The sequence below is a fragment of the Gastrolobium bilobum genome, unplaced genomic scaffold (genome assembly GCF_033153095.1).
Source record: "Gastrolobium bilobum isolate Gb01-03AN ecotype WA unplaced genomic scaffold, APGP_CSIRO_Gbil_v1 utg8540, whole genome shotgun sequence".
Classification (NCBI taxonomy): Eukaryota; Viridiplantae; Streptophyta; class Magnoliopsida; order Fabales; family Fabaceae; genus Gastrolobium; species Gastrolobium bilobum.
In genome coordinates, this window is record NW_026898089.1 from 42,910 (window position 1) to 57,520 (window position 14,611).

Here is a 14,611-nt window from a genome sequence, read left to right on the forward strand (position 1 = left end):
AATAAGAAATCATAGGAGTATATGTGATAAAAAGCATACCTTTTTACAAACCATAGAGACATATGTGATAAAAAAAAAATCACAGGACATAAGTGATTATGGAGTAAACTACGAGAGAAATGCGAGAAACTTTTCCTTAATAAGAATACACCTCCTCGGATGCTTGTAATTTTTATTAAAATAAAATAAAATAATGGATGCCGTGTTTTTCTTACTTTTCCCAATGCCCTTTAATTACTGTTTATTAGTGTCTTTGCTGACAACTACAATTCTGATAATTTCTAGAACTAAGTGGCTCAAATTAAAAACCATACAAATGCACAGAGAGAAATGGGAGAGGCCATTAAAAATGGCAAAGTCTAGTTCTAGTTTTAGTTATTCTGGTTTGGTTTATCATGGTGTTCTACTTCCCCTTCTTTTATTATTACATATTTTCTTTCCAATTGCTACATGCGGATCCTTAGTACAGTTCCTTCCTGGATTCGAGGGACCCCTTCCTTTTGTGCTTGAAACCGGGTCTGTTAAACTTGGCTAGACTATGGTCTTTTTAATTTAAGGGATTAAAATCATTTGTTTGAATTTTATACACATGCATATGATATATGTTGATCAGGTATGTGGGAGTGGGTGAATCAGAGGATGTGCAAGCATTCTACTACTTCATTGAGTCAGAGAACAATCCAAAGGAGGATCCTCTCATGCTTTGGCTAACGGGTGGTCCTGGTTGCTCTGCCTTGTCTGGCCTTGTCTTTGAAATAGGTTTCACCAACTTTCATTTCCATATTTGAAATCACTTTTGGATAGTCTCAATATAGGTATTAGAATTATTTTGCCAGTTTTGTGTTCTCCAACTTCACTATTATGATACTCTTTACACATAGTTTTGAATTCATACCAACAAATACCTTTTTTCCACTTTATTCATCAAATTTTCGGAGCAGACGGTCAATGAACGATGAATACGTATAAAAACATGCATGTCATTTGTCATCAAAGCTTAATACAAGAAGTCTCTCTTCAATCATATGATTATTTTTTTTTTCATTTTCATTATTATTATGATGATTATTTTTAGGGTGGAAGAGTCAAATAATTTGTTACTTTGTTAGAGAATATAATATAAATCATTAAAAAGGTCCTCACCCAACATTTTAAGGTTTTGGGTTGAATTAGTTCTTTACATGGTGAGCTTCAAGGGACCATGAGGTCACAAAAGCACAAGGCAGACCAAAAAATGGGCTTGTGCAGCACAAGGCAGATCAAAGGGCTCTTGCGTGAGAGGGTGTGTTAGAGAATATAATATAATCATTAGAAAGGCCCTCACTCAAGATAAGATTTTGGGTTGAAGTGGTTTTTAACAGACTTCGATCTAATACAAAGGGAAGGGGAATTTCTAATCATTAGTTTTGAAAGTGCAATGGTTCATGATACTGGAATGTTTTGTTAATTTGAGCTTATAATAATAGGTAACAAGATAAGAAACAGCTGAAACATATATGTTTATTCTATTTGGGCGTTGCAGGTCCACTTGCATTTATAAAAGAGGATTACAATGGGAGCCTGCCTAATTTGGTCTTGAGGTCACATTCATGGACAAAGGTGTGTTTTGGGGGTAAACGTACACCTTTTTGTTTGTTGAAGTACATAATTTGGCATTTATTATATTTATTTCATCAAATCCTTTTGAATTTTTTAGTATTTACTAAATCTGTGTTCCATATTTAGTGGCATTTATCATAATTTTTCTTGGTAGGTAAGTAGCATCATATTTGTAGATTTGCCTGTTTCCACGGGTTTCTCTTATGCCACAACCGAGTCTGCCGCTCAACGAAGTGACTGGAGACTAGTTCACCAAGTCCATCAATTTCTTAGGAAGGTATCCACCCAAATTTTATTTGATTTTATTTCAAGATCATTATTATTATTATTTTGTATTCATTTATATCTGTCCGTCAATTAAATTGTTATAATCATGTTTAAATCTTTGTAGTGGCTGATTGACCATCCAAAATTTCTGTCAAATGAGGTTTACATTGGTGGCGATTCATACTCTGGCATTCCTATTCCAGTCATTGTTCAAGAGATTTCACAAGGTACGAAATTCACATATGCCTCAATATGTATGGAAAAATTTGAACCATAGACGTAGGTAGAAGCTAATGCCCACTTGACTGTTTGTGACGACTGATATGTACACCATAATATTTCCAGCAGTGCCATTGTCTTACTATATACTATAGGTTGCTATAACTACGTTGAAAGTTTAATTGTTCACATATTCCCTTTTTATGCAGGAAATGAAAATGGGGTCAAACCATGGATAAATCTCCAGGTTAGTGTCTTAAAGTACCTCTCTTATCTTAGGGATATATTCTTTTAACTAGTGCTATAATGTATGTGTGGAGAGAGTGTAAGGAGAAATGTATTCTGTGTGCCGTAATTATGTAAAAAATGCAAGTCTAGGATTGAAAACTTTTTACTTTCGGTTTTGTAGAATGATAGCATGAATTTTTGAACTTAGCATCTCGTGCAATATTCAAACCATTCACTACTCGTCCATTCCTAGTAGTAACTTAATATACTTCAATAAGAGTATTAAACACAGATTGATTGATTAATTTGATGAAAGTCATCAAACAGACTGTGATATGGGACAAAACAGTTGGAGTTAAAACATAAATTGTTCGGTTTATACTAAGATTTGAATAGTTGAGTATAATACACTTGGAGCAAATATCAATTGCCAAAGATGTATATTGATACAAAATAAGAGACTGTACATCTTTTTTTTAATGGAAAACTCAGAAACAAGAAGAGGCTTTATATGTGGGGGGGGGGTGAGAGTTTGTACAATTGACTTCAGAAAAGTGGAATTGTGCTGAAGGGATGATCTCAGCAAAGTTGTCCATCCTCATAGAATTGATTATATTGAATGGCATTGGTTAGATATCCACTAGTTAGATCAGCTGCCAGATTGATTATTAAACGTCCTTTTCTGCAGGGATACCTGCTGGGAAATGCCGCAACAACTGGAAGGGAAAAAAACTATGAAATCCCCTTTTCTCATGGAATGGGACTTATTTGTGATGAACTATACGAGGTAATTTAATTATAATTCCTCAGTATCTATTCTTAAAATTTGTATTAACGAAACAAAAGTCAAATGCTAATGGATCTCTATTTTTTTAATGAACAGTCACTGCAAAAAAATTGTAAAGGAGAGTATGTAAGTGTAGACACCAAAAATTTACTCTGTTCAAGAGATATCCAGTCCTACAATGAGGTAGACATCCATTATTTTTTGCTGTCCCTCCTATCCTTCTTACCAAATTTTCATGAGTAGAATTTTCTAGTCTTAAAAGAACAATCACTAAGTTAACCGTTCTTCCATTTCCACAGGCTACATCAGGAATTAATACGGCTCATATTTTGGACCCGTTATGTGAGTGGCTTGATACTAAAGTTTCTTGGAGGAGATCTCTAACTCAGAAATATCCCTGGAAGTACCTCAATAGCCATCTCAAATTGCCACCCTTAAACTGTCGGGTAACCTTCATGCCTTATTGAATCAGAGATGTTTCCTATGTGTATTTTATGTGTTAGATAATATATAAAGATGAACCATCTCTTAAATTTTTGAATTGAGTTAGTTCTTTACATTATATCATAACATCTGTGAGCAAGTGGTCCTGACTTCAAATAATTTATAAAACCATTAAGATAGCCTTCACTTAACACCACTTCAAATAATTTATAAAATCATCTTCAGTTTCTAGGTTGAATTGGTTCTTTATAATATGCAAATAGAATCTTGCTATACCATAAGTTTGCCGTTCCATTTACCATTTGTAAATTAACTATCCAATCTTCTATTAGTTGTATTTGCAGCATAAACCTTCAAATATTTATGTTAACTTGATGTTTATTTCCTTTCCATCATTAGAGTTATGCATACTTCCTTTGCGGTTATTGGGCCAATGATGATAATGTTCGCAATGCACTGCACATACGCAAGGTATAGCTGATACATGTGAAAGTAATTTCTTCACATAGTTAGCAATACAACTATGACATTAAGCTTGCCCGCACGTGCTGCAGGGAAGTACAGGGAAATGGCATCGTTGTACCTACGATATACCTAACAAGAAAGAAATTTTTAGCAGCTATGAGTATCATGTAAATCTTAGTAGAAAAGGCTATCGTTCACTGATATACAGGTCAATATTCTTTGATTTCTTTCAGATATTGCATAAAATATCACAGATGAATTGTTTGTATCTAAACGGCAAACAAAATTTATATATTGCTAACAGTGGCGATCATGACATGACGATTCCTTTCTTGGCGACTCAAGCATGGGTAAGATCTTTGAACTACTCCATTGTGGATGATTGGAGGCAATGGTATACAAATGGCCAAGTTGCAGGGTATTCCCCTAACTATAATAGTGTTATATAATAACCATGCTGGATTTATGTGAAATGCTAACTAAGTTATGTACTTAATATTTGCTTTTGTGCAAGTAGATACACAAGGACTTACTCCAATCGGATGACATTTGCAACAGTGAAGGCAAGCCTCATGTTCAATTATTTGTCAATTGTCATGTCCTGAGAACGAGATATATGTCAATCATTATTTGTTTGTTTATTCTATTTCAGGGTGGAGGGCACACAGCTCCAGAGTACAAGCCCGAAGAATGCTTTGCCATGTACAGTAGGTGGATATCTAATAGTGCTCTCTAGGAATATGATTAAATAAGGTCATCTCCTAAGTTGGCAAGGGCTATAAACTTGCATTCATTCCATGTCATTGGGTAGATTTTATTCGCTTAACAAATGTATGTATCTTTCTCAAAATAAATAATGAAATCCGTATTTCAAATAAGATGATTTAGAGTGGTACTTGCTAAATCCGTAATTTCTTCAATTCCTTTCGGGTGACATGCAAAATAATATTATTCCTCTTGGGATTTGTGATGAAATTGAAAAAATCCAAAGAAGGTTTATCTGGGGTGACACTCGAGAGAGAGAAGGACTGCCCACCTTGTCTCTTGGGAGCAACTGTGTAAACTTAAAAGAGTTTTGGTGGTCTAGGAATCATCAATTTGAAGAAGCAGAATGAGGCTTTTCTTCTAAAAATGGCTTGGTCTATTATTCAAGATCCTAATCAGCTTTGGTCTCAGGTTCTTGTTGCAAAATATGGCAGGATGGTGGATTTGTATAAACAATGCTTCAGTAAAGCCTATGATTCTAAATTATGGAAGAGTCTTGCCAAAACTTGGCCTTTGTTGCTGGAAAATCTACGGTGGAATATTGGAGATGGCAAAAACACCAATTTTTGGTTGGATAATTGGCTAGGGAGTATTCCAAAATTACTAAATGTTGCTGTTAATTATCCTTACCACCTCCTTATTGCAGATGTTGTGGCCGATTGCATTGATAAAGAGTCTGGCACTTGGAATTTTAATTTTCTGCATCATTATTTCGACCAGGAAGTGGTGAATATGATAGTAACTATCCCCCCCTCCATCTGCTGAAGTTGGAAGTGATATGTTATAGTGGAAAGGTTCGAACCCTATGATCTCAGTGGTTAAACAAGTTTATTCAAGCCTAATGCATTTTGACTCTCCTCGAATTTTCCATGGGAAAGCATCTGGAAGTGGAAAGTGCCTGAGAAATTTAAATTCCTGCTTTGGAAGCTTGCCCAAGGCAAAGTTCTCACCAAACAATTAATAGCTAGGTGGGGTAACACATCTGACAGGTGCTTCCATTGTCATGATAAAATTAAAACCATTCTCCATGCTTTTACAGATTGCCCCCTTGTCTCTAAGATATGGAATTGTTCTTTGTTCGTTTCAAAGCCTTCATTTTTCTACAGTGAACAGAATCTGAGCATTTGGTTGAAGAAATGCTTACTGTTTATTGATGTCAGATGCCCAAATTGGAGGGATCTGTTCTTCACCTCTTGCTGGTACATATGACTATGGCGTAACAAAGATATCCATGACAGTGAGTTCAGGAGACCTGATGTTGTTAACATAGACATTCAGGCTCGTTTGTTGCACATGATAGGATAAGGGGTTTGGATAATGATAAGATATGAGTTTATCCTATGTTTGGTGTAAATCTTATTGCATCAGGATATGTTTAAAATAGACAAAAATACCTTCAATAATAAATTTTCATATAATTCTTTTTTATTTGATTGTTAAACTTCTTTTTTAATTTATTTATACATTAATTCCTATTTTAAAATTGATTAATGTAAATTGTTCATAATCAATTGATTAACGTAAATTGCAAATCCAGAACGATACCATTTCTACTGCCATTATCCTATTCTACCCACATGATAGAAGTCATCTTAATACGATCTTATCATCCATGAACACAACATAAACTGAAACTAGCAAACAAATTAAATAAACTGAAACTAGCAAACAAATTAAATAAGCAGAAAGTAGCAGGACATTCGCAATGAGCAGTATCACTTCATCAAATTGATATACAGAATCATTTGAAAGCATTCATTATCACATAGCTAAAGATGAAAACTCTGAAAATAGATATGAAGAAGCAGTGAACAAATTCTATATTGGAAGAATTAGAATCATATTGCTAAATATTTGATTGTGTCAAGGCAACATCTGATATCCCAATGATAAATCAGTTTAACGTTAGACAATTTCAACATTTCCATTTGCATTTGGTAACACACTCATCTGCAGTGTTCTGCCATTTCCTGATGCCAAAAACCGTACAAATGGTAAGTGGCCTATTTGCTCTACCACCCCAAGACTCCAAAGTGCACTCATACTAAAAACAAGATGAATAACACTCATATGTGAAAATGCAGAGGTGATTGATTATCCTCCAATAATGCCCTTCTATGGCAGTCTCATAACTCATACCCACATGTGAATATCCAATATTTTTCTTCTGTATATAGAACCAAATCACACTGCATATTCCTATAACACAACTCGTGACTGGTTTTTCCAATATCTCATAAAACAAAGGATTACCCATTTCTCAAAATCCCTTCTAAATTTCTCACTGCCTCTGATTCTGAGCTACACTTGTGCAATTATAAAATTAGAACTTCAGCTCAGCAAGAAATTGTGAGTAATTTCTCAACAAAACAAGACAACAAAGTCTATTCAATCCAATGTTCCTAAATTCAAGGGTTTTTTTACCCCCTCAATCCCAGAAATTATTGAGACCCACCAAAAGTTGCCCACGAACTAATTCAACATGGCTGTGAGAACAACCAGCCATCATTTTCGCTGGTAATGGCAATTCGAGAACTCCTCTGCAGACCAAGAGAAAGAGCGAGAAGACAACGTCTAGTTGTAGAGAGAGAAAGAGGAAGAGGAAGAGAAGCTAGACTAGAGTCAAACCTTAGATAAGAGTAGGATATGATAAACTATCTTATCCTCTTTATTCTCTGCACCATAACGAGCTTCTCGATGGTGTTTGGTTAGGTGGTTATCATGGGCTTTTTGACCTAGTTTTTATTTAATAATTAATTATCAAATTGACTTTTATTATAAAATATTTCAAAAATTTAACCTTTCCAAAAACCATAACACCAATTTACCATGTTTGATCGTTGACCATCAAGCCTATCCAGGTAGCTCCCTCCCTACCGGGTATTTTTTGAAAATTTTACCCTACCCGGATAGTCAATGGGATACCTTGATATATTTCAAAAATCTGAAAAAATGATTGAATTATTTACCCGGGAAGGGAGGGGGCTACCCGGGTAAATTTCGGCCAGAAACCCCAATATCAATGAGTTTCGGCCATTGTTGTGAGTTATAGATTTTTTTTTCCTAAATCTCTCTCCCTTGACATCTCTATTCTGAATCATCACACATATTTCATCTCATCATCTCAAAAAACTTAATCTTGGTAGGACATTGGCATTACACCTCCACATTTCTATTTTGTGCTCAAAAATCTGAACCAAGATCCAAACCCAAAACCTAGACCCAATTTTCGTGTGAAAGATGAGTTCAAGTCCAAACATGGTTCCTATAGTTATTTACTGCAATGGGAGGCATTTTGAAGGTTCGAACGATGTCCGATTTGAAGGAAAAACAAAAACGATGAAATTCAAAGTGGACATTACATGCAATGAACTGAAGGAGAGAAATCACCAAAAGATGGGGTTGGAAGGCATCCAATCCATCCACCGCATGATAGCCAGGTTAGAGGCTGTAGTGGATATGGATACAATATACTACATTGGTAATGATATCAATGATGATGAAGATGTGGAGTTCGTAACAAATGCGTTTGTTGTATGGAAAGTATTAAAATTGATTGAGATATATGTTGAAGTTGATGTTGGTCAGTCTTCATCTTTACCGGTGCATACAACCACTGCACACTGTACTGGTCAAGAAGATACAGTTGTACGATCATCTGCACCTGCTCAGGCAACATTGGATGAGGATGAAGAGGATCTAGATGAGGAGTATGTGGACAACGAAGATAAGGGAGAACCTGAAAGTGTTATTCCACAAGGTGATTCGTCAGACACTGACGTGGACGAAAATTTTGACGCTGACACGAGCGCTGTAAGCCTGGGTACCCCAGCCATGTCACCACTTCATGTTGACCCAGTCAGTAGTGGTAAGTTATTAAATTTGGACATTTGTTTTAAACAATTATTATTTGCGGTGGTGTTGATTCAGACAATAATGATGACGTTTTAGATCCAGGGACTGCGAGCCAACATTATTCATTCATTAATTGGGCGCACCCTAATGACGAGTTGGAGATCCTTTATGGGGATGATGACTTGCACGGAGGTTAGAAGTTAAGAGATCCGTTATTTGTGCAACAAGAATTTGGCTCCAAACCTGAAATGCAACATGTTGTGAAGATACATTGTATGAAGGGGCGCAGGACAACCATAGTCGAAAAAAGCGACGAGTCTAGATTTGTTATGAAGTGTAGAAACCATGCTGACGGCTGTCCCTGGTATATGAGGGAAATCAAGCCCAAGAAGGGAGCTAATTGGGTGGTCTGTAAATGGGGCCAAGATCACACATGCCTGAATCAGGGCCTATCACAGGATCATAGACAGTTGGATTCAGATGTCATTTGTGCGGCTATTACGAGTATGTATTCTACCGTATACTTAATGAAGCTTCTTATTGAGTATATGGTAAAGTTTTTTTTTTTTTTTTACAGATATGTTAAAGGAAGATCCAACTTTAAAACCAGTTCTGATACAAGAGAGGATACAAGGAATATATGGATACAACATAACATATAGGAAGGCTTGGAAGGCAAAAATGAAGGCCATTGTTAAGTTGTATGGTGACTGGGAGAAATCGTATGGATTCTTGCCCAATTGGCTGACGTATATGACGCAGGTGAATGTGGGTTCTGTGTTCAAGCTTGATACAAATCAATGTCTTGACGAACGTCGGGTTTATACAGACAGGGCCATATTTCATAGGGTTTTTTGTACATTTCACCAATGCATTGAAGCATTCAAATACTGCAAGCCTATAATTCAAATTGACGGCACTCATCTGTATGGGAAGTACAGAGGAACTCTCTTGATTGCAACATCACAGGATGGAGATGGATATCTGCTCCCTATTGCCTTTGCTGTTGTTCCTCCAGGTGAGAAGTTGGAAGATTGATCCTGGTTTCTTAGCCTTTTACGTTTTCATGTCACACACAGGCAAGGTATTTGTCTAATATTCGATCGTCATCGAAGCATCATAAGGGCGGTCAAAGATCACGCTGGTTGGCAGCCTCCATATGCTTATCATGTATTTTGTCCACGTCACATCAGAAGCAACTTTAATACCAAGTTTAGGAATGTGGAACTGAAGAAAACGTTGATGAAATTAGGTACTGTATGCTATAATTATTCACATTTATTTTTTTCACCGTAACTTACCAATTGCATATGTGATTAATGATTTGCAGGGTACACATGTTCAAAGATAAATTTTGACATGAGATACAAGGAATTTATCGACAACAATCCAGAAGTTGCTTCATGGTTGGATGCGATTCCGAAAGAGCAATGATGCATGTCGTATGATGAGGCATGACGTAGGTTTGGTCATATGACAACTAACTTATCTGAGTGTGTAAATAAGGTGCTTCGGGGAGCACGTAATCTGCCGATAACTGCATTGGTCAAGATGACATGCAGTAGACTCGTTGAGTATTTCGTCCGGAGACGTGAGGAGATTGAAAAAGATATCTCACAAGGTTGGATAATTTCAAAGAAGGTTGAGGCAGCCTTGCAAAAAAATGATGAATTGGCTGACACTTATCGTGTGAGGATTTATGATAGTGAGCTGTTATTGTTTGAGGTTGAGGATGCCTATAATCAATCTACACACGAGGTTGGTGACACCATGAGAGTGGAATTAATCAATCATAAATGTCAGTGTGGTAGGTTCACAACAAGGAGGTATCCCTGCAGCCATGTATTAGTAGTTTGCAAGGCAGCAAAGTTGAATCATTATGATTATGTGGATCCTGTTTTCAAAATCCCAACCATTGCTAAAGTATATGCTGCACACTGGTATCCTATTGGGATTGAACTGTTGATTACATCCGTTGTTGGGCCCATTGTAATTCTGGATGCAAGGTTGGTACGCGCAAAAGGAAGACCAAAGTCTTCAAGGATTCAGAATTAGATGGATTGGGTTGAGTCTCAACCCTCGAGCAGTCAGAGCAGATATAAGCATTGCAAGCAAGTTGGACATAACATTCGTACATGTCCATCGAGGCTAAGACAAGCATGATTATGTATTATGAAATGAACTTCGTTATGTAATGTAATGTGTTGTACTTTGTTTTGTAATGACTACGAATTTATGTATTGTGTTGCAATTGTGGACAACCACTTGTATTGTTGTGTAATGGTTATGGTATCCTAAACCCTAATTTTCATTTATGTATTGTGTTGCATTTGTGTATTGTGGACAACCACTGAATTTACGTCCTATAATGCAATTCGTTTCGTATTAAACGATCCCACAAATGTATACCATACCCAATTACCCCCTCCCCAAGTCACATAAGGTTATGGTATTAGACAACAATCACAAATTTTTCCAAAAAATGGGTAGACCAGCTGTTGTTGTTGTAGAACCAACTGGTCTACCCGGGTAACTCGTAATTGTTTAACCGAGTACAACCTACCCGGGTACACTAGTACAAGTTACCCGGGTAGACCAGTTGGTTCTGCAACATCAGCAGCTGGTCCACTCATTTTTTGGCAATTTTTGTGCTTGTTGTCTAAAGACAACATACAATATGACTTGGGGATGGATTAATTGGGTAGTTCCGGGATCCGGGAAGCACGATGTGCGCTTATGATATTCCGAATTACACAATACATCTTCAAGGACTTAATAGACCCATCAAAATGCAATATAGATAAAGTTCTGAATGTGCGAAATAGACAAATTGTATTTCATTCAAACATTGGACATTCAAGTACAAGTTTTTTTCAGGATTACATCCAAGTAGACCCAATACATCCAAAAATGGGTTGCATAAACCCTAACTATACCAAAATACACCCTGCTAACCCAAAATACATCCACTATACCCAATTAAACCCTACGGACTGGAATCCGATTGCGTCTCCTCCCCATCCTCATCATCCTCTTCCATATCATCGTCGTCCTCAACAGCAACATCAGCCTCCTCACGAGTGTGGGCACCTTGTCTGTAGCCAGCCTCCAGGCGTGTAACCCTGCTGTCAATCTGGGTCCGCCACTTGCTTGTGCTCTGTCTATAGCCTCTAAACTCAGTGGTCAAGGAGTCAAGGCCACATGTTAGGCTATATATGGATGCCATGACATGATCAAGTGTCCATCCACCCTCAGGAGCTTTCCATCCACCCTCAAGAGATGGAGGAGCTGGTGGTCGCCGGATGTGGGTGGGACGTGTCGATGCGTCATCAACAGAAGCAGCACCATTATCATCGTCATCGTCATCAAAGCCTGCATCATAAGTCATGAAAAGCACATATTATAATTAAGTTACGTAAAAAAAGTAACCATAATGCATTACTAAACTCAAAATACATCACCTGCAGGTGCATCCTCCATCTCAGCATCGTGGTGGAGGGGGATTGACGTGCCTATCGAACCCACGCAAATTACCGAGCTTTAGGTTTGTAGTGATAGGGCAACTCGGATCCTCTCCCAAAGAACCTGCTAGAAATCAGAAACGCTCTTGTAAAATAAAATATAAAAGAGAAGGGAGATTTTGTTGATTTGAAATTTAAATAAAACAGATTTGAAATTGGATTTAAAAATCAGAAATAAAAAACAATCAACCTAAGGAATCAGGATTTATTAATTTATTTTATCATTGGATAAAAAGATATAATTATCAATTCGTGATTAACCCCAATCGAATTAGGAATCCTCAAATTCAATTGGAAACCCTCTCTAGACTATCGCCTAGCGTTTGGTTGAATACAATATCTCCACTATGCGATCGCAGTAGTTTTGATCTGCTCAACTTATGTTCATCGGGTAAATTAATCTGACCATTAAATCTAATGATCAATTTTTCCTTATAGAATGCAATCACATTATTCAGTTTGAATGCCTACAATCGCATGATATTCAAATGCATTTGGATCTTACTCTGCCGCCTGGCAACTGAATTGGGAGAAAAACGAAACCGATTTAAAAAGTTAAAAGCAGATCCTCTGAAATAAACTAATGAACCCTTAACCTTAGATTGATTAAAGGTGTTTAGCCTAGCATCGCGAGGTTAAACATAATTAAAAATTAAATAGCATAACAGAAGAAGAAGAAGAAGATGATGAAAAGAAAAAGTGCAGAATTCTGATAAATAAAACTCAAACAATTGTTCAACTCAAAATCTGACTGCCGAAGGGTTTTCTAACGTTTCTCTTAAATAACCCACATTCAGAACGGGTTAGGGTTTCACCTCTTCAGCCCATACATAAAATAAAAACTGAATAAAATAAAATAAAACATTAAAATATGGCTTTGGGCCCTAAACACATTGGATCATAATTTAATTTATAAGTCCAAACGTCAAAATAAAATTCCAGCAAAAACACGTCATCTTGGGCTCAGTTTTTCGACAATCTTCCCGTCCTAATTGGGCTTCAGTAGATGAAATACAGATTGTAGCCCTTTCTGTTAGCTGCAAAATGCAACAAGAACGGAGTTAATTGGAAATTGTTAGAGTGAGATATGACCAAAATACGAAAGTAGTGTAAATTTGGAAAATTATGACGAAAATCAATTAAACCCAATTAAAATCTATAATTCTGATTCGACCCAAAAAACCTTTATTTAATTCAAATAAATCCTAAAAATACCAACCAAGAGTAATAAATAAGTGTACAAAATATGTGTTATCAGGGATCTCAGGTGGTTCTGGTGCCCTCTTTCAGTACCAGGTACTCACTCGGCTATGCATAATCCCATACTGCTTCAGGAGCCGCTCACCAAATATAGCATTCCAGCTTGTGGCTGTCTTCAGCATCTCTGTTGCCATAGGCACACCAAATCTATGCAGAATCTTCTGCAGCAAGAATGCAAAAGGCAATTCATCCTTCCTTGACTTGGCAGCCTTCCACATCAGTATGCATATATAGTGCCTCTAGTTCATTTGCTGATGGTGAAGGAGAGCCCACAAGATCATAAAGTCTCCTTCCAGCATCTTCGAATGATTATGCGGGCGCTGGAAATAATGTGTGTGACCACATAATGAAGAATGCGAGCAGACACCGACAAGTTGCTCACAAGATAATGAACAAATTGTCCGGCCTCAGCATCTACCCTCCTGGTCTCTGCAACAATGGCCTCCCGGTCATAACCACCAAATATATGATGGTTGTCTCCATCATATAGTGTTGCACCTGTGAGACCATCAAAGTCGAACCCCAATAGCTCTGTCCAGATAGGAGCAGTCACGATGATATCAATTGTTGCGTAAAATCGGCAAGTGCACCGATTGTACCAAGTAATAAAAAGTGAGTAAGAATATCGTCCCACGAGGATTGAGGCACCAAATTTAATTTAACTATTCCTTTCTTATTGGACGAACAAGAGTTGATTTGAAAGTAATGGTGTTTGTAACAATTGTGAACTATTCAATAATTTATGAACAATTCAAAGAGAAGTTGAAAACTTAAAGCAAAAGGGGTTGAGATTTGAGAAAATATTGTAAAGAAAACTATTGCAGTAAAGGACGCCAACACCTTTCTGATCCCCACCTTGTAATATTGATTAATATTTATATTTAATTACCCAATTGATCAAACAATTCACCATCTATAATTAATTAGTTAAGCCGTAATCCCTTAGTGATCTTAACCTTATTAACTCTATTGGAATCCTAATCCCTTAGAAATCCCTTTTAAAGTTAATCTTTAAGCCCAATGAATTTTCCACGTTTGCAGTTCATATAGCCTATCCCTAGTGCATACATGAACTTTATCTTACCCTTTGTCAGGAATTAGAATCCCAATATTCCTATTGAAAACCCTAACCCTCGCAATCTTAATAGAGTCGCGAATTCTAAAAGAATTATGGATGAAGAACAGAGTAAAATAAATTCAA

General features: G+C 36.8%; 1 protein-coding gene across 2 annotated transcripts; it reads left to right on the forward strand.

The window, feature by feature from the left end:
• The first annotated feature begins 282 nt into the window (after positions 1–282).
• LOC133312788 (putative serine carboxypeptidase-like 52) lies at positions 283–6,167 on the forward strand. 2 transcript variants are annotated; one of them, XM_061514057.1, is made up of 14 exons: positions 283–516; positions 614–759; positions 1,523–1,599; positions 1,754–1,876; positions 1,991–2,093; positions 2,295–2,332; positions 3,002–3,100; positions 3,197–3,283; positions 3,400–3,546; positions 3,944–4,015; positions 4,099–4,217; positions 4,314–4,427; positions 4,527–4,572; positions 4,662–6,167. In XM_061514057.1, exons 1-14 carry the CDS (start codon positions 317–319, stop codon positions 4,743–4,745), a joined length of 1,455 nt encoding a protein of 484 aa, XP_061370041.1. In that variant the 5' UTR covers positions 283–316; the 3' UTR covers positions 4,746–6,167. The 2 variants fall into 2 exon arrangements, with proteins under 2 accessions (XP_061370041.1, XP_061370042.1); XM_061514058.1 differs by lacking the exons at positions 614–759; positions 1,523–1,599; positions 1,754–1,876; ... (3 more) ...; positions 3,197–3,283; positions 3,400–3,546 and having other exon boundaries at positions 3,946–4,015.
• The last annotated feature ends 8,444 nt before the right edge of the window (positions 6,168–14,611 follow it).

Coding starts and splice junctions, on each gene's coding strand:
- LOC133312788 (XM_061514057.1), top strand. CDS start 317: ATGCACAGAGAGAAATGGGAGAGGCCATTAAAAATGGCAAAGTCTAGT. Junction 3,101..3,196: donor TTTGTGATGAACTATACGAG/GTAATTTAATTA, acceptor TTTAATGAACAG/TCACTGCAAAAAAATTGTAA. Junction 4,428..4,526: donor ACAAATGGCCAAGTTGCAGG/GTATTCCCCTAA, acceptor TTGTGCAAGTAG/ATACACAAGGACTTACTCCA.